Source organism: Bufo gargarizans, chromosome 8 (genome assembly GCF_014858855.1).
Source record: "Bufo gargarizans isolate SCDJY-AF-19 chromosome 8, ASM1485885v1, whole genome shotgun sequence".
Lineage (NCBI taxonomy): Eukaryota > Metazoa > Chordata > Amphibia > Anura > Bufonidae > Bufo > Bufo gargarizans.
In genome coordinates this window covers 2,232,712-2,254,592 of record NC_058087.1, presented here as the reverse complement: position 1 = coordinate 2,254,592, position 21,881 = coordinate 2,232,712, and the positions used below count along the sequence as shown (strand labels likewise).

General features: G+C 47.1%; 1 protein-coding gene across 1 annotated transcript in view; it reads right to left on the bottom strand.

Moving 5' to 3' along the window:
- Window positions 1–21,881, bottom strand: part of LOC122944627 (macrophage receptor MARCO-like) — a 142,575-nt gene that overhangs the window by 13,884 nt on the left and 106,810 nt on the right. Inside the window, exons 10-11 of the mRNA XM_044303093.1 lie at window positions 18,439–18,483; window positions 498–596 (exon numbers count right to left, since the gene is read on the bottom strand). Of these exons, the coding sequence (XP_044159028.1) occupies window positions 498–596; window positions 18,439–18,483 (144 nt within the window). The remainder of the gene's footprint in view (window positions 1–497; window positions 597–18,438; window positions 18,484–21,881) is intronic.

Below are 21,881 nucleotides of genomic sequence, written 5' to 3'. Positions count from 1 at the left end.
CACTGATCATTCCCTCCAGTCACTGATCATTCCTTCCCATTACTGATCATTCCCTCCAATCACTGATCATTCCTTCCAATCACTGATCATTTCTTCCAGTCACTGATCATTCCCTCCAGTCACTGATCATTCCCTCCAATCACTGATCATTCCCTCCAGTCACTGATCATTCCCTCCAGTCACTGATCATTCCCTCCAGTCACTGATCATTCCTTCCCATTACTGATCATTCCCTCCAATCACTGATCATTCCCTCCAGTCACTGATCATTCCCTCCAGTCACTGATCATTCCCTCCAGTCACTGATCATTCCTTCCCATTAGTGATCATTCCCTCCAATCACTGATCATTCCCTCCAATCACTGATCATTCCTTCCAATCACTGATCATTCCTTCCAGTCACTGATCATTCCCTCCAGTCACTGATCATTCCTTCCAGTCACTGATCATTCCTTCCCATTACTGATCATTCCTTCCCATTAGTGATCACTCCTTACCTGGAGCTCCAGCCACACCAGCGTCCCCTTTGCTTCCTCTGTGTCCAGTTGCACCCTGCATTCCGGGGCTTCCAGGAATTCCTGGAAATCCTGCTGCACCTGTAATAGGAGAGATGTTACCACACATCCTCTGTGTCGGCAGTGAAGGGACAAGTGTGATGTGTCCAAATATGTAAAGGGCAGAGATCATTCTCAGGAATCGCCCTGACACGTAACCCATGGCGAAGGCATGCATCTTGTGTGGCAGCTCTTCATCACCACATAGGCTGGGCACTCTGGGGTGTGTAGTTCCACAGGTTTTATAGACCAATCCACACTGCAGTCCACTATGGACCCTTTTAGAATAAAGTGAAATGAGTGAATCCCGGCTACACTGAGCGCTTCAGCAGCACGGTAACAGAGACAAGAGGGCGAGCGGGTGAGCGGGCGAGCAAGTAGTCCAACACCGTGCACCGGATCGTCACCCGGCAGCATCCATCCAAGCCTGTGTGGTCTGCAGAGCTACAAATCCAAAGTGAAAAACTGTTTTGGTGAGTTCACTGCCGTTACAGAAAGAGTCCAAAGGCCCCTTTCACACGGGCGAGCTTTCCGCACGGGTGCGATGCGTGAGGTGAACGCATTGCACCCGCGCTGAATCCGGACCCATTCATTTCTATGGGGCTGTGCACATGCGCGGTGATTTTCACGCATCACTTGTGCGTTGTGTGAAAATCGCAGCATGTTCTATATTCTGCGTTTTTCAAGCAAGTGCGGATGCGGTGCGATATTCACGCAAGGTTGCTAAGTGACGATCGGGGTGGGGACCCGATCTTTATTATTTTCCTTTATAACATGGTTATAAGGGAAAATAATAGCATTCTGAATACAGACTGCACAGTACAATAGCGCTGGAGGGGTTAAAAAATATATTTTTTTAAAAATTAAACTCACCTCATCCACTTGTTTGCGCAGCCCGGCTTCTCTTCTTCCTTCTTCTTTGATGACCTGGAAGGAAAAGGACCTTTGGTGACGTCACTGTGCTCATCACATGGTCCATCACATGATCCATCGTTTCGTGACACCATCGCCATCGGTGATGGAACATGTGATGAGCGCAGTGACGTCACAAAAGGTCCTTTTCCTCCCAGGTCATCAAAGAAGAAGACAGAAGAGAAGCCGGGCTGCGCAAACAAGTGGATGAGGTGAGATACATTTTTATATTTTTTTAACCCCTCCTATTTTACTCTGCAGTCTGTATTAAGAATGATATTATTTTCCCTTATAACCATGTTATGAGGGAAAATAATAAAATCGACACAACAACTAACTCAAACCCGAACTTCTGTGAAGAGTGAAGAGGTTCAGGTCTAGGTATCAAACATGCCGATTTTTCTCACACGCGTGCAAAACGCATTAAAACGATTTGCACTCACGCGGAAAAATAGCGCATTTTCATGCAACACATCCGCATCCTATCCGACCCTCACAAGCGATGCCCCTGTAAAAAAAAGGCCAAAGTCTCACTGCTTTTACAGTAAAGAGTCCATAGTCTCACTGCTCTTACAGTAAAGAGTCCATAGTCTCACTGCTCTTACAGTATAGAGTCCATAGTCTCACTGCTCTTACAGTATAGAGTCCATAGTCTCACTGCTCTTACAGTATAGAGTCCATAGTCTCACTGCTCTTACAGTAAGGAGTCCATAGTCTCACTGCTCTTACAGTATAGAGTCCATAGTCTCACTGCTCTTACAGTATAGAGTCCATAGTCTCACTGCTCTTACAGTAAGGAGTCCATAGTCTCACTGCTCTTACAGTACAGAGTCCATAGTCTCACTGCTCTTACAGTAAAGAGTCCATAGTCTCACTGCTCTTACAGTAAAGAGTCCATAGTCTCACTGCTCTTACAGTACAGAGTCCATAGTCTCACTGCTCTTACAGTATAGAGTCCATAGTCTCACTGCTCTTACAGTATAGAGTCCATAGTCTCACTGCTCTTACAGTACAGAGTCCATAGTCTCACTGCTCTTACAGTAAAGAGTCCATAGTCTCACTGCTCTTACAGTAAAGAGTCCATAGTCTCACTGCTCTTACAGTAGAGTCCATAGTCTCACCGCTCTTACAGTAAAGAGTCCATAGTCTCACCGCTCTTACAGTATAGAGCCCATAGTCTCACTGCTCTTACAGTAAAGAGTCCACAGTCTCACTGCTCTTACAGTATAGAGTCCATAGTCTCACTGCTCTTACAGTACAGAGCCCATAGTCTCACTGCTCTTACAGTATAGAGACCATAGTCTCACTGCTCTTACTGTATAGAGTCCATAGTCTCACTGCTCTTACAGTAAAGAGTCCATAGTCTCACTGCTCTTACAGTATAGAGTCCATAGTCTCACTGCTCTTACAGTACAGAGTCCATAGTCTCACTGCTCTTACAGTATAGAGTCCATAGTCTCACTGCTCTTACTGTACAGAGTCCATAGTCTCACTGCTCTTACAGTACAGAGTCCATAGTCTCACTGCTCTTACAGTATAGAGTCCATAGTCTCACTGCTCCTACAGTAAAGAGTCCATAGTCTCACTGCTCTTACAGTAAAGAGTCCATAGTCTCACTGCTCTTACAGTATAGAGTCCATAGTCTCACTGCTCTTACGGTATAGAGTCCATAGTCTCACTGCTCTTACAGTATAGAGTCCATAGTCTCACTGCTCTTACGGTAAAGAGTCCATAGTCTCACTGCTCTTACAGTAAAGAGTCCATAGTCTCACTGCTCTTACAGTATAGAGTCCATAGTCTCACTGCTCCTACAGTAAAGAGTCCATAGTCTCACTGCTCTTACAGTAAAGAGTCCATAGTCTCACTGCTCTTACAGTATAGAGTCCATAGTCTCACTGCTCTTACGGTATAGAGTCCATAGTCTCACTGCTCTTACAGTATAGAGTCCATAGTCTCACTGCTCTTACAGTAAAGAGTCCATAGTCTCACTGCTCTTACAGTATAGAGTCCATAGTCTCACTGCTCATACAGTAAAGAGTCCATAGTCTCACTGCTCTTACAGTAAAGAATCCTCTTCTATGTTTATGTACAAACCTTCTTTCCTCCAGACGCAGAGGATGTCCCCTCGTCATAGTCACAGTCCTGGGGATAAATAGATGATGGGAGTGATCTCTGTACTGACCCCTGATATATTTATACATAGTAATTAGATCTCCCCTCAGTCGTCTTTTTTCTAAAGTGAATAGCCCTAATTTTGATAATCTTTCAGGGTCCTGTAGTTGCCCCATTCCAGTTATTACTTTAGTTACCCTCCTCTGAACCCTCTCCAGCTCTGCTATGTCTGCCTTGTTCCCAGGAGCCCAGAACTGTACACAGTCCTCCATGTGTGGTCTGACTAGTGATGTGTAAAGTGGCAGGACTATCTTCTCATTGTAGGTGGCCAGCTAAGACCTGTCCTAGGTTGCTTATGTAGCTTGTGTGTTTATACAGCTAGACCTGCCAATAAACTTAATAGAGCTCCTATGTTTGTGTGTTAAAGACAAAAGCAGAGTTATTTACAGTGACTTCATGTTTGGATGTCATATAACTGTTATATATCGTGTTTACAGAAGCAGAAAGGTTAATATGCCTTTAAGATTCATTATATGGATGTGAGGTAAGCTCAATGACAGCAGCAAAAACAACAGAAAGCATAAAGTTAAACTGTTGTTGCTGGGCAGGAGTCTAGACCAATCACAGCCAGCCTCACACATAGCAAGAGTTTTGACCAATCACAGCAAGCCTCACACACAGCTTGTGTGGGAAATTCCCCTAGCAGGAGCTACTAGAATCATTATTCAGCAGAGAGAGAGAGAGAAGCTGAACATTCACTCCACTAAGAGCTGTGTTTTATGGACACAGAAAGGCCAAAATAGGTATTTAAAACAGTTATATAATGTTCCTACTGTTAGTATAGTGATTAGAACTGTATACTGAACCAGTTATATGTGTGTTTACCTTCAGTTCCACCAATTGCAAACTACACAGTTAACAATCCAAATTAAAATTCCATATTACAATCCAAATTGCATACACCCATACCAGATCATTTAAGCAAAAAAGAGTGACGCACAGGAATGGCGCAAAACACGGGGGAGGTGCTCTCAGTAAAACGGAATCACCCTTCCTTTAGTAAGGTAAAAAATAGTAAAAAGATACCGGGCACTCTCTCTGTATATGAACCTCACAATTTATTAATTGTATATAGCATACACGAACAATTCATATAACAAGCATATTACTTAAAACAATATATCATAAAATCCGGATAGATTAAAACTACTAAACTCCTAAAGTGGCTGTAGTGAGTGCTCTAAAATATGGTATCCTCTGGATAGTGGGGGTAAGAGTCCTTTGAATGGATGTCCATCCAACCTTTGGTTGGAATATAGGGTATATAGGGTATATAGGGTATAAGAAACCCGCAATTAAAGCCTCCTCCAAACGGAAAAGTATAGAACACAGCTGTTAGTTGCAGTGATTTGGTTGTGCGGCGTCCCGCTATACTCACTGTTCAGCTGCGATGATGTGCTCCATTGATTTTATCTGCTGAAGGATCGCATGTACCCGAACTAACCCTGCTCAATCAGAGACCCGACGCGCATTTCAACAGGCCTACTAGAGGAGTGTACTACGTTCACTTACAAACAAAGTCCAGCGTGGAAGAGGGAGTCTGCAAACTCACCAAGCGCCGGCTCTTACATCTACGGAGCGGCGCCTGATAGATAGAGAGGGGAACGGGACTAACAGAATAAAGATCCAAATATCTACTGTACCGGCACAGCAGCGGAGCACATCATCGCAGCTGAACAGTGAGTATAGCGGGACGCCGCACAACCAAATCACTGCAACTAACAGCTGTGTTCTATACTTTTCCGTTTGGAAGAGACTTTAATTGCGGGTTTCTTATACCCTAAAGGGACAGTTCCACTATATTCCAACCAAAGGTTAGATGGAAATCCATACAAAGGACTCTTACTCCCACTATCCAGAGGATACCATATTTTAGAGCACTCACTACAGCCACTTTAGGAGTTTAGTAGTTTTAATCTATCCGGATTTTATGATATATTGTTTTAAGTAATATGCTTGTTATATGAATTGTTTGTGTATGATATATATCTACAATTAATAAATTGAGAGGTTCATATACAGAGAGAGTGCCTAGTATCTTTTTACTATTCCATAGCAGATCATACTCAACCAATCTGCAAATAGTTACTGCTAACTGCATACTGCAAATTGCAACCAAATTCAGCAAGTGAACTATTAGTTAGACCTCAGATAAACCTCTCAGAGAGATCATAAAGTGCTTAAATAACTTAAAGTGAGAGTACAGATACTGAAGAGAGAAATCTATCCACCATTTGACTGCCAGGATTGAACAGTTGAACCACCATCTTATGCATACCGCCATTTTGTGATATCTTTTCAACAGGTGTTATGTACATGGACTATCTGCTGCGGAGGCGGCCGTGTTATATGTGAAGAAAAGTTAAAGTTAATAAAGAAGTTATTTCAAGCATTTGGTGTGCGCTTTAAACCTACTGTTTCCATAGAGCGGCGCTAGAGGAATTACAGAGTAATAGACAGTCTGGTTAGACTAAAAGTCAGAGAGATCAAAATCTTGGAAAATCTGGAGCAAGAAGCAGCATTAAAAGAGAAAAAGTTCACCCAGATGTATGATAGGTGGAATTCATACATTAAAGACATTTGTGGAAAGCTAAAGCAAGAAAGTATAAAAAGGAACTTGAGTGATATGGTAGAGGCGGTAGAAGAATCTGAATCAGAGCTTATGGCAGCATATGTCAACCTGCAGTCAAAAAGCATGCACAGTGTCAACAGATGAAAATTCTCAAAACGCAGAAAGAAGTTAAGATCATTGAAGCCAGACACAGAGTATACGAGGAGGATATGAGTCAGAGTAGTCATAGGTTCAAATCTGTAGTAAGTGAAGAAACAGACTCCTATTTTCCTTTGTACGCTCAAAAGAATGAAAGGAAATTTCCAGCAATTAGTGAGGAAATAAGTAATTATCCTTCCATCCCTGCTCAGAAAAACAAAGAGAGGCCTAGTCCAATGTTACACTCTATCTGTACAGGAAAAGATGAAGAAGAGGACTCACCTAATTCAGAACTAAGTGATAAAAATAGAACCAGATGATTCTATTCCTAGATGCCACGGCAATGCTCAGGAGAGTGTTATAGCCATTGTCCCAGCAAGACAACAGAGAACTGTCCTAGCTAGACTTCCCGTTCCGGAACCTACTGTATTTTCAGGAGACCTACTGAAGTTCATAGAGTGGAAGGCAAGTTTTGAGATGATCATTGAGCATCATTTCTTCAGCCCAGTTGACAAATTATTCTACCTTCAGAGATATGTTGGTGGAGAAGCCAAGGAAGTTCTTGAAGGCAACTTCTATAGAAAAGACGAAGAAGCCTACAAACAAGCTTGGGAAAAATTGAATGCAAGATATGGTCATCCTTTCTTAGTACAAAGAGCTTTTAGAGAGAAACTGAATAACTGGCTTAAAATAGGTTCTAAAGAACACTTCAGACTCCAAAAGTACAGTGACTTCCTGCAAGCATGCAGCAATGCATTCCCACATGCTCAAGGACTGGAAGCACTGAACGACTATCTAGAAAACCACAGGATGCTAACTAAGATACCTGAAGATGTGGCTTCTAGATGGAATCGCTATGTGACTAAACAGTTAGATCTAGGCAAGAACTTCCCAAGTTTTAAAGAGTTCAATAAGGAAGCACGGATAGCATGTAATCCAGTAACATCATCTTGCATCTTAAAATCCTTAGGAGAAAAGCCTGCATGAGAGATAAGATGTGGAAGAGCAACTATCTTTGCAACCAACGCAGCAGCTAAAGGTCCAGATACCTACGAGAGCAAGTCCAAAGTCACTACTGGGATCAGTAGAGAGACAGAGCCGACAAATCTTCAGACTACCTTCAAGTGTATGTTCTGTGGAGAGATCGACACCATGCACAAGTGCCAACAATTGAAGGAGAAGTCCCCAGATGAAAAGAAAATGTTTGTTCTGGATAACCAAGTGTGTTATGGATGTCTAAGAAAAGGCCATGTTACTAAGGAGTGTAAGAAAAAGGCCACATCCAGCGTTTGTACAGGATGCCATCCTACACCACTACATGAAGAACATCCAAAGAAGGATAAATCCTCAATACCTAAAGATACTGAGGAAGGAAAGAAAGTATCGGTATTCTCTTGCAGAGTGAGGGAAGGAGAAAGCAACGGCTCATCAATGGTTGTACCAGTGTGCATATTAAATCCTAAAAGGAGGAACAAGAAGGTATACGCCTATGCGCTACTGAATGCCCAGAGTGACGTCACCTTCATTGATCAAGAAATCTGCAAGAAATTACAAGTGGCTACAGAACCAGTGAAGCTCAAACTCACCACAATGACGGGGAGAGACACATTAGTGAACAGTGACAAAGGGTCAAAGGACTGAGAGTTAGAGGACTTCATTCAAACTGCACATTAGATCTACCTCCAGCTTATACAAAAGACGATATACCTCTAGATCGAGATCGCATACCTACCTGTGAAACAGCCAAGAAAATGGGAGCACCTATCTGTCATATCTCATGAAATGTCCCCGCTGAAGGAGTTTGGTGTTGGACTGTTGATAGTTAATGATTGTCCCAAAGCCTTGGTACCATGAAAGGTAATCACAGGAGGAAAGGGTGAACCCTACGCTGTTCAAACTGATCTAGGATGGGGTGTTGTTGGAGGAAAACAGCAGATCGCAAACTCAAGACAGGTGACAGGATTGTGTCATCGAATATCTGTCCAAGAGTTACCAACTGTAAGTCCAGCAAAAGTAATCAATATCCTTGAATCCGACTTTGCAGACATAAGTTCTAAAGAAAAGAGTGTATCTCAAGAAGACATAAAGTTTGTACACACTCTAGAAGAAAGTATTCAGCAGAATCAACAAGGCCATCTTGAAACGCCCTTACCCTTTAGAGAGTGACCTCGTCTGCCAAATAACAGAAATCTTGCCCTAGCAAGACTGAAATGTTTGAAGAAAAGGATGGGAAGAGATCCCAAATTCAAGAATGAGTATTTGAAATTCATGGAAGGCATCCTCGAAGAAGGACATTACACAATAATAGCATTTTTTAAACCAAAATAATGATATTTTTGTGTATCCATAGTCTGAGAGCCATAGCTTTTTTATTTTTTGACCAATTGTCTTTGTCCAATTGTCATTTTTTGCGGGATGAGGTGACGATTTGATTGGCACTATTTTGGAGGGTATATGCCTTTTTGATCGCTTGGTGTTGCAATTTTTGTGATGTAAGGTGACAAAAATGGCTTTTTATTTTTTACGGTGTTCACCTGGGGTTAGGTCATGTGATATTTTTATAGAGCAGGTTCTTACTGACGCGGCGATGCCTAACTTCTACTTTTATTTATTTCACTTTAGCACAATAATAGCAGTTTTGAAGCAAAAAATAATCATATTTTAGTGTCTCCATTGTCTGAGAGTGATAGCTTTTTTATTTTTATAACCGATTCTCTTAGGTAGGGTCTCATTTTTTGTGGGATGAGGTGATGGTTTGATTGACACTATTTTGGGGGGCATACACCTTTTTGATCACTTGCTGTTGCAATTTTTGTGATGTTTTTTTTTTACATTTTTTTTTTTTTTTTTTCCGTGTTCATCTGAGGGGTTAGGTCATGTGATATTTTTATAGAGATGGTTGTTACGGACGTTGTGATACCTAATATGTATATATATTTTTTATGTACTTCACTTTGGCACTTTAGCGAGGAAGCACTGAAAAACTATAAGGAAAAAATAGAACATGTAAAAAACAAATAAAAGTCGCCAAACTAGAGACCGAGAGATTAATTGCCAAAGAAAGCAAAACTAACCCTAAAATGTTCTATAATTATATAAATGGTAAAAAGTATAAATCTGAAGGTGTCGGTCCTTTAAAGAGTAATGAAAGGGAAGTGGCAGAGAGCGACGAGGAGAAAGCAAAGCGGTTAAATATTTTTTTCTCCAATGTATTCACTGAGGAAAATAAACTGTCAGATGACATGCAGAATGTAAAAATAAATTCCCCATTAAAAGTGTCCTGTCTGACCCAGGAAGAAGTACAACAGTGACTTAAAAATATTAAAATAGACAAATCGCCAGGACCAGATGGCATACACCCGCGTATCGTAAGGGAATTAAGTAATGTCATAGCCAGACCCTTATTTTTGATATTTGCGGACTCTATACTGACAGGGAATGTCCCACAGGATTGGCGCATGGCAAATGTGGTGCCAATATTAAAAAACAGAGCCCGGAAACTATAGGCCGGTTAGTGTAACATCTGTTGTGGGTAAACTGTTTGAAGGTTTTCTGAGAGATGCTATCTTGGAGGATCTCAATGAAAACAAGCAAATAACGCCATATCAGCAAACTAATTTAATCAGTTTCTATGAGGAGGTAAGTTCTAGACTTGACAGCGGTGAATCAATGGATGTCGTATATCTGGACTTCTCCAAAGCATCTGACACTGAACCACATAAAAGGTTAGTATATAAAATGAGAATGCTCGGACTGGGAGAAAACATCTGTATGTGGGTAAGTAACTGACTGAGTGATAGAAAACAGAGAGTGGGTATTAACGATTCACACACTCAGATTGGGTCACTGTCACTAGTGGAGTACCTCAGGGGTCAGTACTGGAGGGGTCACTGTCACTAGTGGAGTACCTCAAGGGTCAGTACATGAGGGGTCACTGTCACTAGTGGGGTACCTCAGGGGTCAGTACTGGAAGGGTCACTGTCACTAGTGGATTACCTCAGGGGTCAGTATTGGAGGGGTCACTGTCACTAGTGGGGTACCTCAGGGGTCAGTACTGGAAGGGTCACTGTCACTAGTGGATTACCTCAGGGGTCAGTATTGGAGGGGTCACTGTCACTTTTTTTTTTTTTTATTATTAATCTTTTTATTTTAGAAATGTTAAAGATCTACGTCATTACATTTTGGTATCACAAACCAACAACAAAACAACAATACAGTAATACATAGTCTCATCCTATGTTAAATTTCTTTCCTATTTTTAAACCTCCCCTCCCTCCAACCCCCTTGGGTCACTGTCACTAGTGGGGTACCTCAGGGGTCAGTATTGGAGAGGTCACTGTCACTAGTGGGGTACCTCAGGGGTCAGTGTCACTAGTGGAGTACCTCAGGGGTCAGTATTGGAGGGGGCACTGTCACTAGTGGGGTACCTCAGGGGTCAGTACTGGAGGGGTCACTGTCACTAGTGGAGTACCACAGGGGTCAGTACTGGGGGGGTCACTGTCACTAGTGGAGTACCTCAGGGGTCAGTATTGGGCCCTATTCTCATTAATATATTTATTAATGATCTTGTAGAAGGCTTGCACAGTAAAATATCAATTTTTGCAGATGACACTAAACTGTGTAAAGTAATTAACACGGAAGAGGACAGTATACTGTGTATATATATACACACTACAGAGGACAGCATACTGTATATACACTACAGAGGACAGTATACTGTACATATATACTACAGAGGACAGTGTACTGTATATACACTACAGAGGACAGTATAGTGTGTGTATATATATATGGGGATCTGTGGTGGATGACACTTATGGGGGATCTGTGGTGGATGACACTTATGGGGATCTGTGGTGGATGACACTTATGGGGGATCTGTGGTGGATGACACTTATGGGGGATCTGTGGTGGATGACACTTATGGGGGATCTGTGGTGGATGACACTTATGGGGGATCTGTGGTGGATGACACTTATGGGGGATCTGTGGTGGATGACACTTATGGGGGATCTGTGGTGGATGACACTTATGGGGGATCTGTGGTGGATGACACTTATGGGGGATCTGTGGTGGATGACACTTATGGGGGATCTGTGGTGGATGACACTTATGGGGGATCTGTGGTGGATGACACTTATGGGGGATCTGTGGTGGATGACACTTATGGGGATCTGTGGTGGATGACACTTATGGGGATCTGTGGTGGATGACACTTATGGGGGATCTGTGGATGACATTTATGGGGGATCTGTGGATGACACTGTTATGGATGATCTGTGTGGTTGCCCAGATGGCTAGGGTTCACTGTAGTTATTAACCCCATTCAGCAGTTTCCCATTCACTGAAGGGGGGACTGCTGAAAGGGGTTAATAACTACTGTGAAGGCCCCCCCTTTGGTGGTGATGCGGGCGTGGCTTCATGGGGTGGGGGCGTGGCTTCACGTGGGCTCATGCCCCGGATCTCTTCAGACTCTAGCAACGCCTCTGGCCACAGAGACTAAAAAGTGATTCTGAGAAGAGTAATATCGTCCAATTGAGAGACTTGTGACAGGACACGGGGCCTGGCTAACGTGCTATAGGTTAGCGGGACTGTGGCAGAGGACGGGGACTCCTGGCAGAGCTGAACTTATGTGGATTTCTGTAGCTGCAATCTAGAGAGAGAGGAAAAGACCACGCACTGGGACAAGTAAGCGACTGTATCAGGAGCCAGACGACACCTGCTCCCACGTACCAGACCAAGACAAGCAGCTACCTCTTTGGAGAATGTGACATGACTGTAAATTTGTGTAAACCCCTGGTGCATCGGCACAAAACTGTTAAACTGATTTCCCAGCCGTTATATTCTGTTATTTAATAAAGCCGGCATCTGCTTCAGCCTCCTTGTCTGCTGTACTGTATTTGAACCCTGCCCTGCTACAGGCATGTGCAGTCTGTCCCTGTCGGTGGTGGGCTCCCTGCTTCCAGTCTGTTCCTGTCGGTGGTGGGCTCCCTGCTTCCAGTCTGCTCCTGTCGGTGGTGGGCTCCCTGCTTCCAGTCTGCTCCTGTCGGTGGTGGGCTCCCTGCTTCCAGTCTGCTCCAGTCGGTGGTGGGCTCCCTGCTTCCAGTCTGCTCTTGTCGGTTGTGGGCTCCCTGCTTCCAGTCTGCTCTTGTCGGTGGTGGGCTCCCTGCTTCCAGTCTGCTCCAGTCGGTGGTGGGCTCCCTGCTTCCAGTCTGCTCCTGTCAGTGCTGGGCTCCCTGCTTCCAGTCTGCTCCAGTCGGTGCGGGGCTCCCTGCTTCCAGTCTGCTCCTGTTGGTGGTGGGCTCCCTGCTTCCAGTCGGTGGTGGGCTCCCTGCTTCCAGTCTGCTCCAGTCGGTGGTGGGCTCCCTGCTTCCAGTCTGCTCCTGTTGGTGGTGCGCTCCCTGCTTCCAGTCTGCTCCTGTCGGTGGTGGGCTCCCTGCTTCCAGTCTGCTCCTGTCGGTGCTGGGCTCCCTGCTTCCAGTAGGTGCTGGGCTCCCTGCTTCCAGTCTGCTCCAGTCGGTGGTGGGCTCCCTGCTTCCAGTCTGCTCCAGTCGGCGCTGGGCTCCCTGCTTCCAGTCTGCTCCAGTCGGTGCTGGGCTCCCTGCTTCCAGTCTGCTCCTGTCGGTGGTGGGCTCCCTGCTTCCAGTCTGCTCCAGTCGGTGGTGGGCTCCCTGCTTCCAGTCTGCTCCTGTCGGTGGTGGGCTCCCTGCTTCCAGTCTGCTCCTGTTGGTGGTGGGCTCCCTGCTTCCAGTCTGCTCCTGTTGGTGGTGGGCTCCCTGCTTCCAGTCTGCTCCTGTCGGTGGTGGGCTCCCTGCTTCCAGTCTGCTCCAGTCGGTGGTGGGCTCCCTGCTTCCAGTCTGCTCCAGTCGGTGGTGGGCTCCCTGCTTCCAGTCTGCTCCTGTTGGTGGTGCGCTCCCTGCTTCCAGTCTGCTCCATTCGGTGCTGGGCTCCCTGCTTCCAGTCTGCTCCAGTCGGTGGTGGGCTCCCTGCTTCCAGTCTGCTCGAGTCGGTTGTGGGCTCCCTGCTTCCAGTCTGCTCTTGTCGGTGGTGGGCTCCCTGCTTCCAGTCTGCTCCAGTCGGTGGTGGGCTCCCTGCTTCCAGTCTGCTCCTGTCAGTGCTGGGCTCCCTGCTTCCAGTCTGCTCCAGTCGGTGCTGGGCTCCCTGCTTCCAGTCGGTGGTGGGCTCCCTGCTTCCAGTCTGCTCCAGTCGGTGGTGGGCTCCCTGCTTCCAGTCTGCTCCAGTCGGTGGTGGGCTCCCTGCTTCCAGTCTGCTCCTGTCAGTGCTGGGCTCCCTGCTTCCAGTCTGCTCCTGTCAGTGCTGGGCTCCCTGCTTCCAGTCGGTGGTGGGCTCCCTGCTTCCAGTCTGCTCCAGTCGGCGCTGGGCTCCCTGCTTCCAGTCTGCTCCAGTCGGTGGTGGGCTCCCTGCTTCCAGTCTGCTCCAGTCGGTGGTGGGCTCCCTGCTTCCAGTCTGCTCCAGTCGGTGGTGGGCTCCCTGCTTCCAGTCTGCTCCAGTCGGTGGTGGGCTCCCTGCTTCCAGTCTGCTCCTGTTGGTGGTGGGCTCCCTGCTTCCAGTCTGCTCTAGTCGGTGGTGGGCTCCCTGCTTCCAGTCTGCTCCAGTCGGTGGTGGGCTCCCTGCTTCCAGTCTGCTCCTGTTGGTGGTGGGCTCCCTGCTTCCAGTCTGCTCCTGTTGGTGGTGGGCTCCCTGCTTCCAGTCTGCTCCTGTCGGTGGTGGGCTCCCTGCTTCCAGTCTGCTCCAGTCGGTGGTGGGCTCCCTGCTTCCAGTCTGCTCCTGTTGGTGGTGCGCTCCCTGCTTCCAGTCTGCTCTTGTCGGTGGTGGGCTCCCTGCTTCCAGTCTGCTCGAGTCGGTGCTGGGCTCCCTGCTTCCAGTCTGCTCCTGTCAGTGCTGGGCTCCCTGCTTCCAGTCTGCTCCTGTCAGTGCTGGGCTCCCTGCTTCCAGTCGGTGGTGGGCTCCCTGCTTCCAGTCTGCTCCAGTCGGTGGTGGGCTCCCTGCTTCCAGTCTGCTCCAGTCGGTGCTGGGCTCCCTGCTTCCAGTCTGCTCCAGTCGGTGCTGGGCTCCCTGCTTCCAGTCGGTGGTGGGCTCCCTGCTTCCAGTCTGCTCCAGTCGGTGGTGGGCTCCCTGCTTCCAGTCTGCTCCAGTCGGTGGTGGGCTCCCTGCTTCCAGTCTGCTCCTGTCGGTGGTGGGCTCCCTGCTTCCAGTCTGCTCCAGTCGGTGGTGGGCTCCCTGCTTCCAGTCTGCTCCAGTCGGTGGTGGGCTCCCTGCTTCCAGTCTGCTCCAGTCGGTGGTGGGCTCCCTGCTTCCAGTCTGCTCCAGTCGGTGGTGGGCTCCCTGCTTCCAGTCTGCTCCAGTCGGTGGTGGGCTCCCTGCTTCCAGTCTGCTCCAGTCGGTGGTGGGCTCCCTGCTTCCAGTCTGCTCCAGTCGGTGCTGGGCTCCCTGCTTCCAGTCTGCTCCAGTCGGTGCTGGGCTCCCTGCTTCCAGTCTGCTCCAGTCGGTGCTGGGCTCCCTGCTTCCAGTCGGCGCTGGGCTCCCTGCTTCCAGTCTGCTCCAGTCGGTGCTGGGCTCCCTGCTTCCAGTCGGTGCTGGGCTCCCTGCTTCCAGTCGGTGGTGGGCTCCCTGCTTCCAGTCTGCTCCAGTCGGTGGTGGGCTCCCTGCTTCCAGTCTGCTCCAGTCGGCGCTGGGCTCCCTGCTTCCAGTCTGCTCCTGTCGGTGGTGGGCTCCCTGCTTCCAGTCTGCTCCAGTCTGCTCCAGTCGGTGGTGGACTGGGGCACACATACACATACCTGTACATACCTCCACAGAGATAATGTAACCCCCATAACATGTGCCGGTGACTGGGGCACACATACACATACCTGTACATACCTCCACAGAGACAATGTAACCCCCATAACATGTGCCGGTGACTGGGGCACACATACACATACCTGTACATACCTCCACAGAGACAATGTAACCCCCATAACATGTGCCGGTGACTGGGGCACACATACACATACCTGTACATACCTACATGAGAGATTGTGTGGCTAAACAACCTCGCCACTGGGTTTTGGAGGGGGCTGTTTAAAAGCCTCTTGCCTCAGGTTTATGGCCCCTACTAACTTTAAAGGAGAAGACAGACCGGCCGCACAGCTTAAATCTGTCTGTAGAATTGTATTTTATGTTATTATGCGTTCGGTTAAATTGTATGTTATGTGAGGGCACCCAGATAGCTAATAGTATTGTATTTGTGTATTCTGAGTGCCATTCACCTAATGATATGCACTCAGACTTGAGCTATCTGGGGATATGTTAAATGTCTGTGGTTGCTGGGAGGGTGTGACATTGTGTGTTTAAATGGTGATGTCTGTCCTGTTGTCTCCACATGTGTATTGGCGATCTCCCTTTGTCCTGAGAGATAATTGGATTGCCCTCGGTTGTCTCCGGGACAGAGAGGAGGAAACCATGATGCATTGTGGAGATGTGTTGTATCTGTCCTGTATTTGCAACAACTGTAATAAAAACCAGGCTGGGTGTGCCAGCACATCAGACCACTGCTGACCCTCAAGATATGCTGTTGGAGACTGATTGCCAGGAGTGTAAGCTGACTGTACGCTTTTCCTGTTCGTCTGCCGGCAGCTATTCGCGAGGTTCCAGTTTGGAGTGCTATTTTGTATCCAGTTCGGGAGGTTGGTGTTCTGCAGTAGCTGTGCCTGTCTCTCAGAAAGGGGCATATCGCCTAAACGGATTTTAACCCCTTGTCTGCTGAAACGGTCCGTTACATTGGTGGCAGCAGTGGAATCGTTCCTACAGCCAGAAGGACAGCTACAGGAGACACCATTTCTTTGGATTTTACAACCTTAAGGGCAACGCATGTCTCAGTACAGCGACCCTAAAAGCACCAGGATGGAACCAGCAGTGGAGTACAGATACTCTGTGGAGGAATTTGACCGTATGATGTGGTTGCGGCTGAACTTCTTCGGACCCAATCCAGCTGAGAAATACGTGAAGTTTGTGAGGAGTCTAGTGATCAAGACCCTACTATACCGGGCAGAAGGTGACGGTCAGCTGCCATGTTGGGTGGACCTCCATCGGAAGTTACAGTTGCGGGACAGAGGGAGCCCAGTCTCCATTCCCCAGCGGCAGTGTGAAGTGCAGGGAGAGGAGAGCAGCGGCCTCCCTCCCCAGCGGCAGGCTGAGTTACAGGGGGCAGAGGTAGTTGTTCATGCCCCCCAGCAGCAGAGTGATATGCCGGGAAGGCAGTGTGAAATGCAGGGAGAGGAGAGCAACGTCCTCCCTCCCCAGCGGCAGGCTGAGTTACAGGGGGCAGAGGTAGTTGTTCCTGCTCCCCAGCAGCAGCATGATTTGTTGGGAACTGGGAGCCTAGTCTCCATTCCCCAGCGGCAGCTTAACGCACCAGGGGGAGACAGTAAGCCCCACAACTGTGCAGATGGGACCGTGGTCTCTGCACTCACAGCACAGGGGGTAGGGACAGTTGGTCCTGTCCCCCAGCAACAGGGCTGTTTAGCCAAAGAAGAGACAGTCGGTCTCCCCCTCAAACAACCAGATCTCCAGCCATCTCCGCAGGGATACCAGGAGGAGGAGGTAAGCGAGCCCTCCCCTTCCCAGCTACTTCCCAACCGAGTTCTGGGGGCAGGGGATAAGCCTGCAATACCCACTGATCCCTTCCCAGCGGAAGAGCTGGCATCAGGGCAGAGAGCCGCTAGCCTCTGCTCCACCGTCCCCCTTGTTACAGGACTGGCTTGTACCCCCCTCACCCCAGCAGAAGAGCTGGCATCAGGGCAGAGAGCCGCTAGCCTCTGCTCCACCGACCCCCTTGTTACAGGACTGGCTTGTACCCCCCTCACCCCAGCGGAAGAGCTGGCATCTGGGCAGAGCGCAGTCGGCCTCTGCCCACCAAGTACCTACAGCTCCAAGCTGGAGAACCACAAAGCAAGGAGTAGCAGATGCCCACTCAACAGCTGGGGACCTACGGAACAGAGCCAGGCCCTAAAATTCAACAGGTCCAGTATTGGGTTGTGGGTGGGCTGCCAGACTAACTCAGGTACCGACCGGCGTGAGGTCAGGTATCTGGTTAGTCTTCCCTGGGGGGGGGAGATGTGTGGCGAAACCAACCTCGCCACTGGGTTTTGGAGAGGGCTGTTTAAAAGCCTCTTGCCTCAGGATTATGGCCCATAGTAACTTTAAAGGAGAAGACAGACCGGCTTGTATTTTATGTTATTATGCGTTCGGTTAAATTGTATGTTATGTGAGGGCACCCAGATAGCTAATATTATTGTATTCGTGTATTCTGAGTGCCATTCACCTAATGATATGCACTCAGACTTGAGCTATCTGGGGATATGTTAAATGTCTGTGTTTGCTGTGGGGGTGTCCCATTGTGTGTTTAAATGGTGATGTCTGTCCTGTTGTCTCCACATGTGTATTGGTGATCTCCCTTTGTCCTGAGAGATAATTGGATTGCCTTCGGTTGTCTCCGGGACAGAGAGGAGGAAACCATGATGCATTGTGGGGATATGTCGCAGTCTCCCTTCTGGTCCTCTGGGGGCGTGAACGATTGGTTGCTGTATTTACATTGTGTGTGTTGTGAATTACTGATTAGTTGTATTTCAAAACCCTGTGGGCGGACCTGTATTTGCAACAACTGTAATAAAAACCAGGCTGGGTGTGCCAGCACATCAGAGCACTGCTTGACCCTCAACACGGAGCCTTGTCTCGTTATTGGGGGATTCCCTGTATGCTGTTGGAGACTGATTGCCAGGAGTGTAAGCTGATTGTACGCTTTTCCTGTTCGTCTGCTGACAGCTATTTGCGAGGTTCCAGTTTGAAGTGCTATTTTGTATCCAGTTCGGGAGTTTGGTGTCCTGCAGCAGCTGTGCCTGTCTCTCAGAAAGGGGCATATCGCCTAAACGGATTTTAACCCCTTGTCTGCTGAAACGGTCCGTTACAATGTAACCCCCATAACATGTGGCGGTGACTGGGGCACACATACACATACCTGTACGGGCTGCTTCTTCAGGACCACTCACCAACACTGATAGTAATTAGAGACAGTAAGCCATGAGATCTCACCTTTTTGTCCGTCTTGTCCCGGCCTTCCAGGTTCGCCTTTCGCACCTGCAGAATAGACAACATTATACTCCACCCACATTCAGAGCTGCAAGCAGAATCCTGCTGTAAGAGTCTGTATTATACTCCAGCCACACCCAGAGCTGCAGCCACACTCCTGCTGTTACATTCTGTTATACTCCAGCCACATCTAGAGCTGCAGCCACAATCCTGCTGTAACATTATGTATTATACTCAATTCACATCCAGAGCTGCAGCCACACTCCTGCTGTTAAATTATGTATTATACTCCATCAACATCCAGAGCTGCAACCACACTACTGCTGTTACATTCTGTTATACTCCGGCCAAATCTAGAGCTGCAGCCACAATCCTGGTGTAACATTATGTATTATACTCAATTCACATCCAGAGCTGCAGCCACACTCCTGCTGTTACATTCTGTATTATACCCAGCCACATCTAGAGCTTCAGCCACACTCCTGCTGTAACATTATGTATTATACTCCTGCCACATCCAGAGCTGCAGCCATGCTCCTGCTGTTACATTCTGTATTATACCCAGCCACATCCAGAGCTGCAACCACAATCATCCTGTAACATTATGTATTATACTCCTGCCACATCCAGAGCTGCAGCCACGCTCCTGCTGTTACATTCTGTATTATACCCAGGCACATCTAGAGCTTCAGCCACAATCCTCATGTAACATTATGTATTATACTCCATTCACATCCAGAGCTGCAGCAACAGTCCTGCCGTAACCTTATGTATTATACTTCATCCAAATCCAGAGCTGCAGCCACATTACAGCTGTATTATTATGTATTATACTCCACTTACATCCAGAGCTGCAGCCACACTCCTGCTGTTACATTCTGTATTATACTCCATTCACATCCAGAGCTGCAGCCATAATCCTGCTGTTACATTCTGTATTATTCTTCAGCCACATCAAGAGCTGCAGCCACACTACTGCTGTTACTTTCTGTATTATACTCCATCCACATCCGGAGCATGTCAGGAGAGGACATCTCCAGTCTTGTACATGTGTGCTGTACAGGATCCTGAAGAAGCTCCCGTCCTCCTCATAGACAGTGATGTACAGCTTCTACTCCAGACTGTTACTCTCTGTATTATACTCCATCCACATCCGGAGCATGTCAGGAGAGGACATCTCCAGCCTGGTACATTTGTGCTGTACAGAATCCTGAAGAAGCCCCAGTCCTCCTCATAGACAGTGATGTACAGCTTCTACTCTGACTGTTAGATGGAAGGAATGGCTTTATCTGTCTGTACCAGGAAGAGCTTCTCCTGTGAATTTAAGGACATCTCCAGCCTGGTACATGTGTGCTGTACAGGATCCTGAAGAAGCTCCAGTCCTCCTCATAGACAGTGATGTACAGCTTCTACTCTGACTGTTACTCTCTGTATTATACTCCATCCACATCCGGAGCATGTCAGGAGAGGACATCTCCAGCCTGGTACTGGTGTACTGTACAGGATCCTGAAGAAGCTCCCGTCCTCCTCATAGACAGGGATGTACAGCTTCTACTCTTGACTGTTACATGGAAAGACTAGCTTTATCTGTCTGCCCCAGAATGAGCTTCTCTTGTGGATGTAAGGAGAGGACATCTCCAGTCTGGTACACGTGTACTGTACAGGATCCTGAAGAAGCCCCAGTCCTCCTCATAGACAGTGATGTACAGCTTCTACTCTTGACTGTTACATGGAAAGACTAGCTTTATCTGTCTGCCCCAGAATGAGCTTCTCTTGTGGATGTAAGGAGAGGACATCTCCAGCCTGGTACACGTGTGCTGTACAGGATCCTGAAGAAGCCCCAGTCCTCCTCATAGACAGGGATGTACAGCTTCTACTCTTGACTGTTACATGGAAAGACTAGCTTTATCTGTCTGCCCCAGAATGAGCTTCTCTTGTGGATGTAAGGAGAGGACATCTCCAGCCTGGTACACGTGTGCTGTACAGGATCCTGAAGAAGCCCCAGTCCTCCTCATAGACAGGGATGTACAGCTTCTACTCTTGACTGTTACATGGAAAGACTAGCTTTATCTGTCTGCCCCAGAATGAGCTTCTCTTGTGGATGTAAGGAGAGGACATCTCCAGCCTGGTACACGTGTACTGTACAGGATCCTGAAGAAGCCCCAGTCCTCCTCATAGACAGGGATGTACAGCTTCTACTCTTGACTGTTACATGGAAGGACTGGCTTTATTTCTCATAGACTGTAAACTCTTGCGAGCAGGGCCCTCACTCCTCGTGTTTCAGGATGAGCCTCATTAGTACATGCGCGCTCTGTACAGCGCTGCAATATATGGTGGCACTATATAAGGAAAGATTATTATTATTTCTCCTCATTATCTGCTTATAGTAACTATATTTTTATTTTCTCTTATCTTGGATGACATTTTGGGAGTTTGAACCAATTCATAGTTTTCCATAGTTATGGACTCCAGTTACAAAAGTCTCAACTTACAATGGTTGTGCCAGAAGCAATTAACCCCTTCATAATCTCTGCCGTACATGTACGGCAGATGTCGAGTCTTTCAAGATGGCGCCCGCTTCGCAGCGACTGTCATAGCTAGCGGTTGCTTGCTGTGTAACACGCAGCTAATGCCGAAAGCAGACATTTAACTGCTCAGATGCTGTGGTCAAATGTGACCATAGCATCCGAGAAGCCAGAAACCAGGAAGAGATCGGGGAAGCTGTTCCTTGAGGCTTTCAGGCTCATTACTTGTATTTTACAAATCAGGCCAGCAGATGGAGAAAATGCCATTACCGTATACAAAGTCCACCTGAGGACTAACACTGAGGGTCCAGTCACACGTCCGTAGTGTATTGCGGATCCGCATCACACCCAGCCTACACAAGAATAGGACATGTTCTATTTTTTTGGACCGGAAGATCGGGGGCACACTACGGAAATGCGGATGCGGACTGCACACTGTGTGCTTTCCGCATCCATTTCTGCCCCATAGAGAATTAATTCTGCGGACGTGTGAATGGACCGTAACAAAAAATAATTTTTTTTAGGTAAAAAAAAGTAAAAAGAAAATATATAAAAATTAAAATCACTCGCTTTTCTCCAAAATCAGAATATTTAAACAATAAAAAAATAAAAACATCATGGGCCTCACCATGTGCAAAAATGCCTATACTATTAAAATATTATTTTTTTTAAATATCCCATGTGGTGAATGGCGTAACAAAAAAAATGGCTGATTCGCGTTTTTTTTTCATCACTTTACCTCCCTAAAAAACTGTATAAAAAGTCACACAACCCAAAAAACTACAGATTGTCACGTCTCTGTAGACATAACTATAAAAAAGTTATGGCAGTCATAATATGGCGATGAAAAGAAAAAAAAAGTTTTTTTTTAAAGTTTTCATTTTTTTCCATTATTAAAACGCATGAAAAACTAGATATACA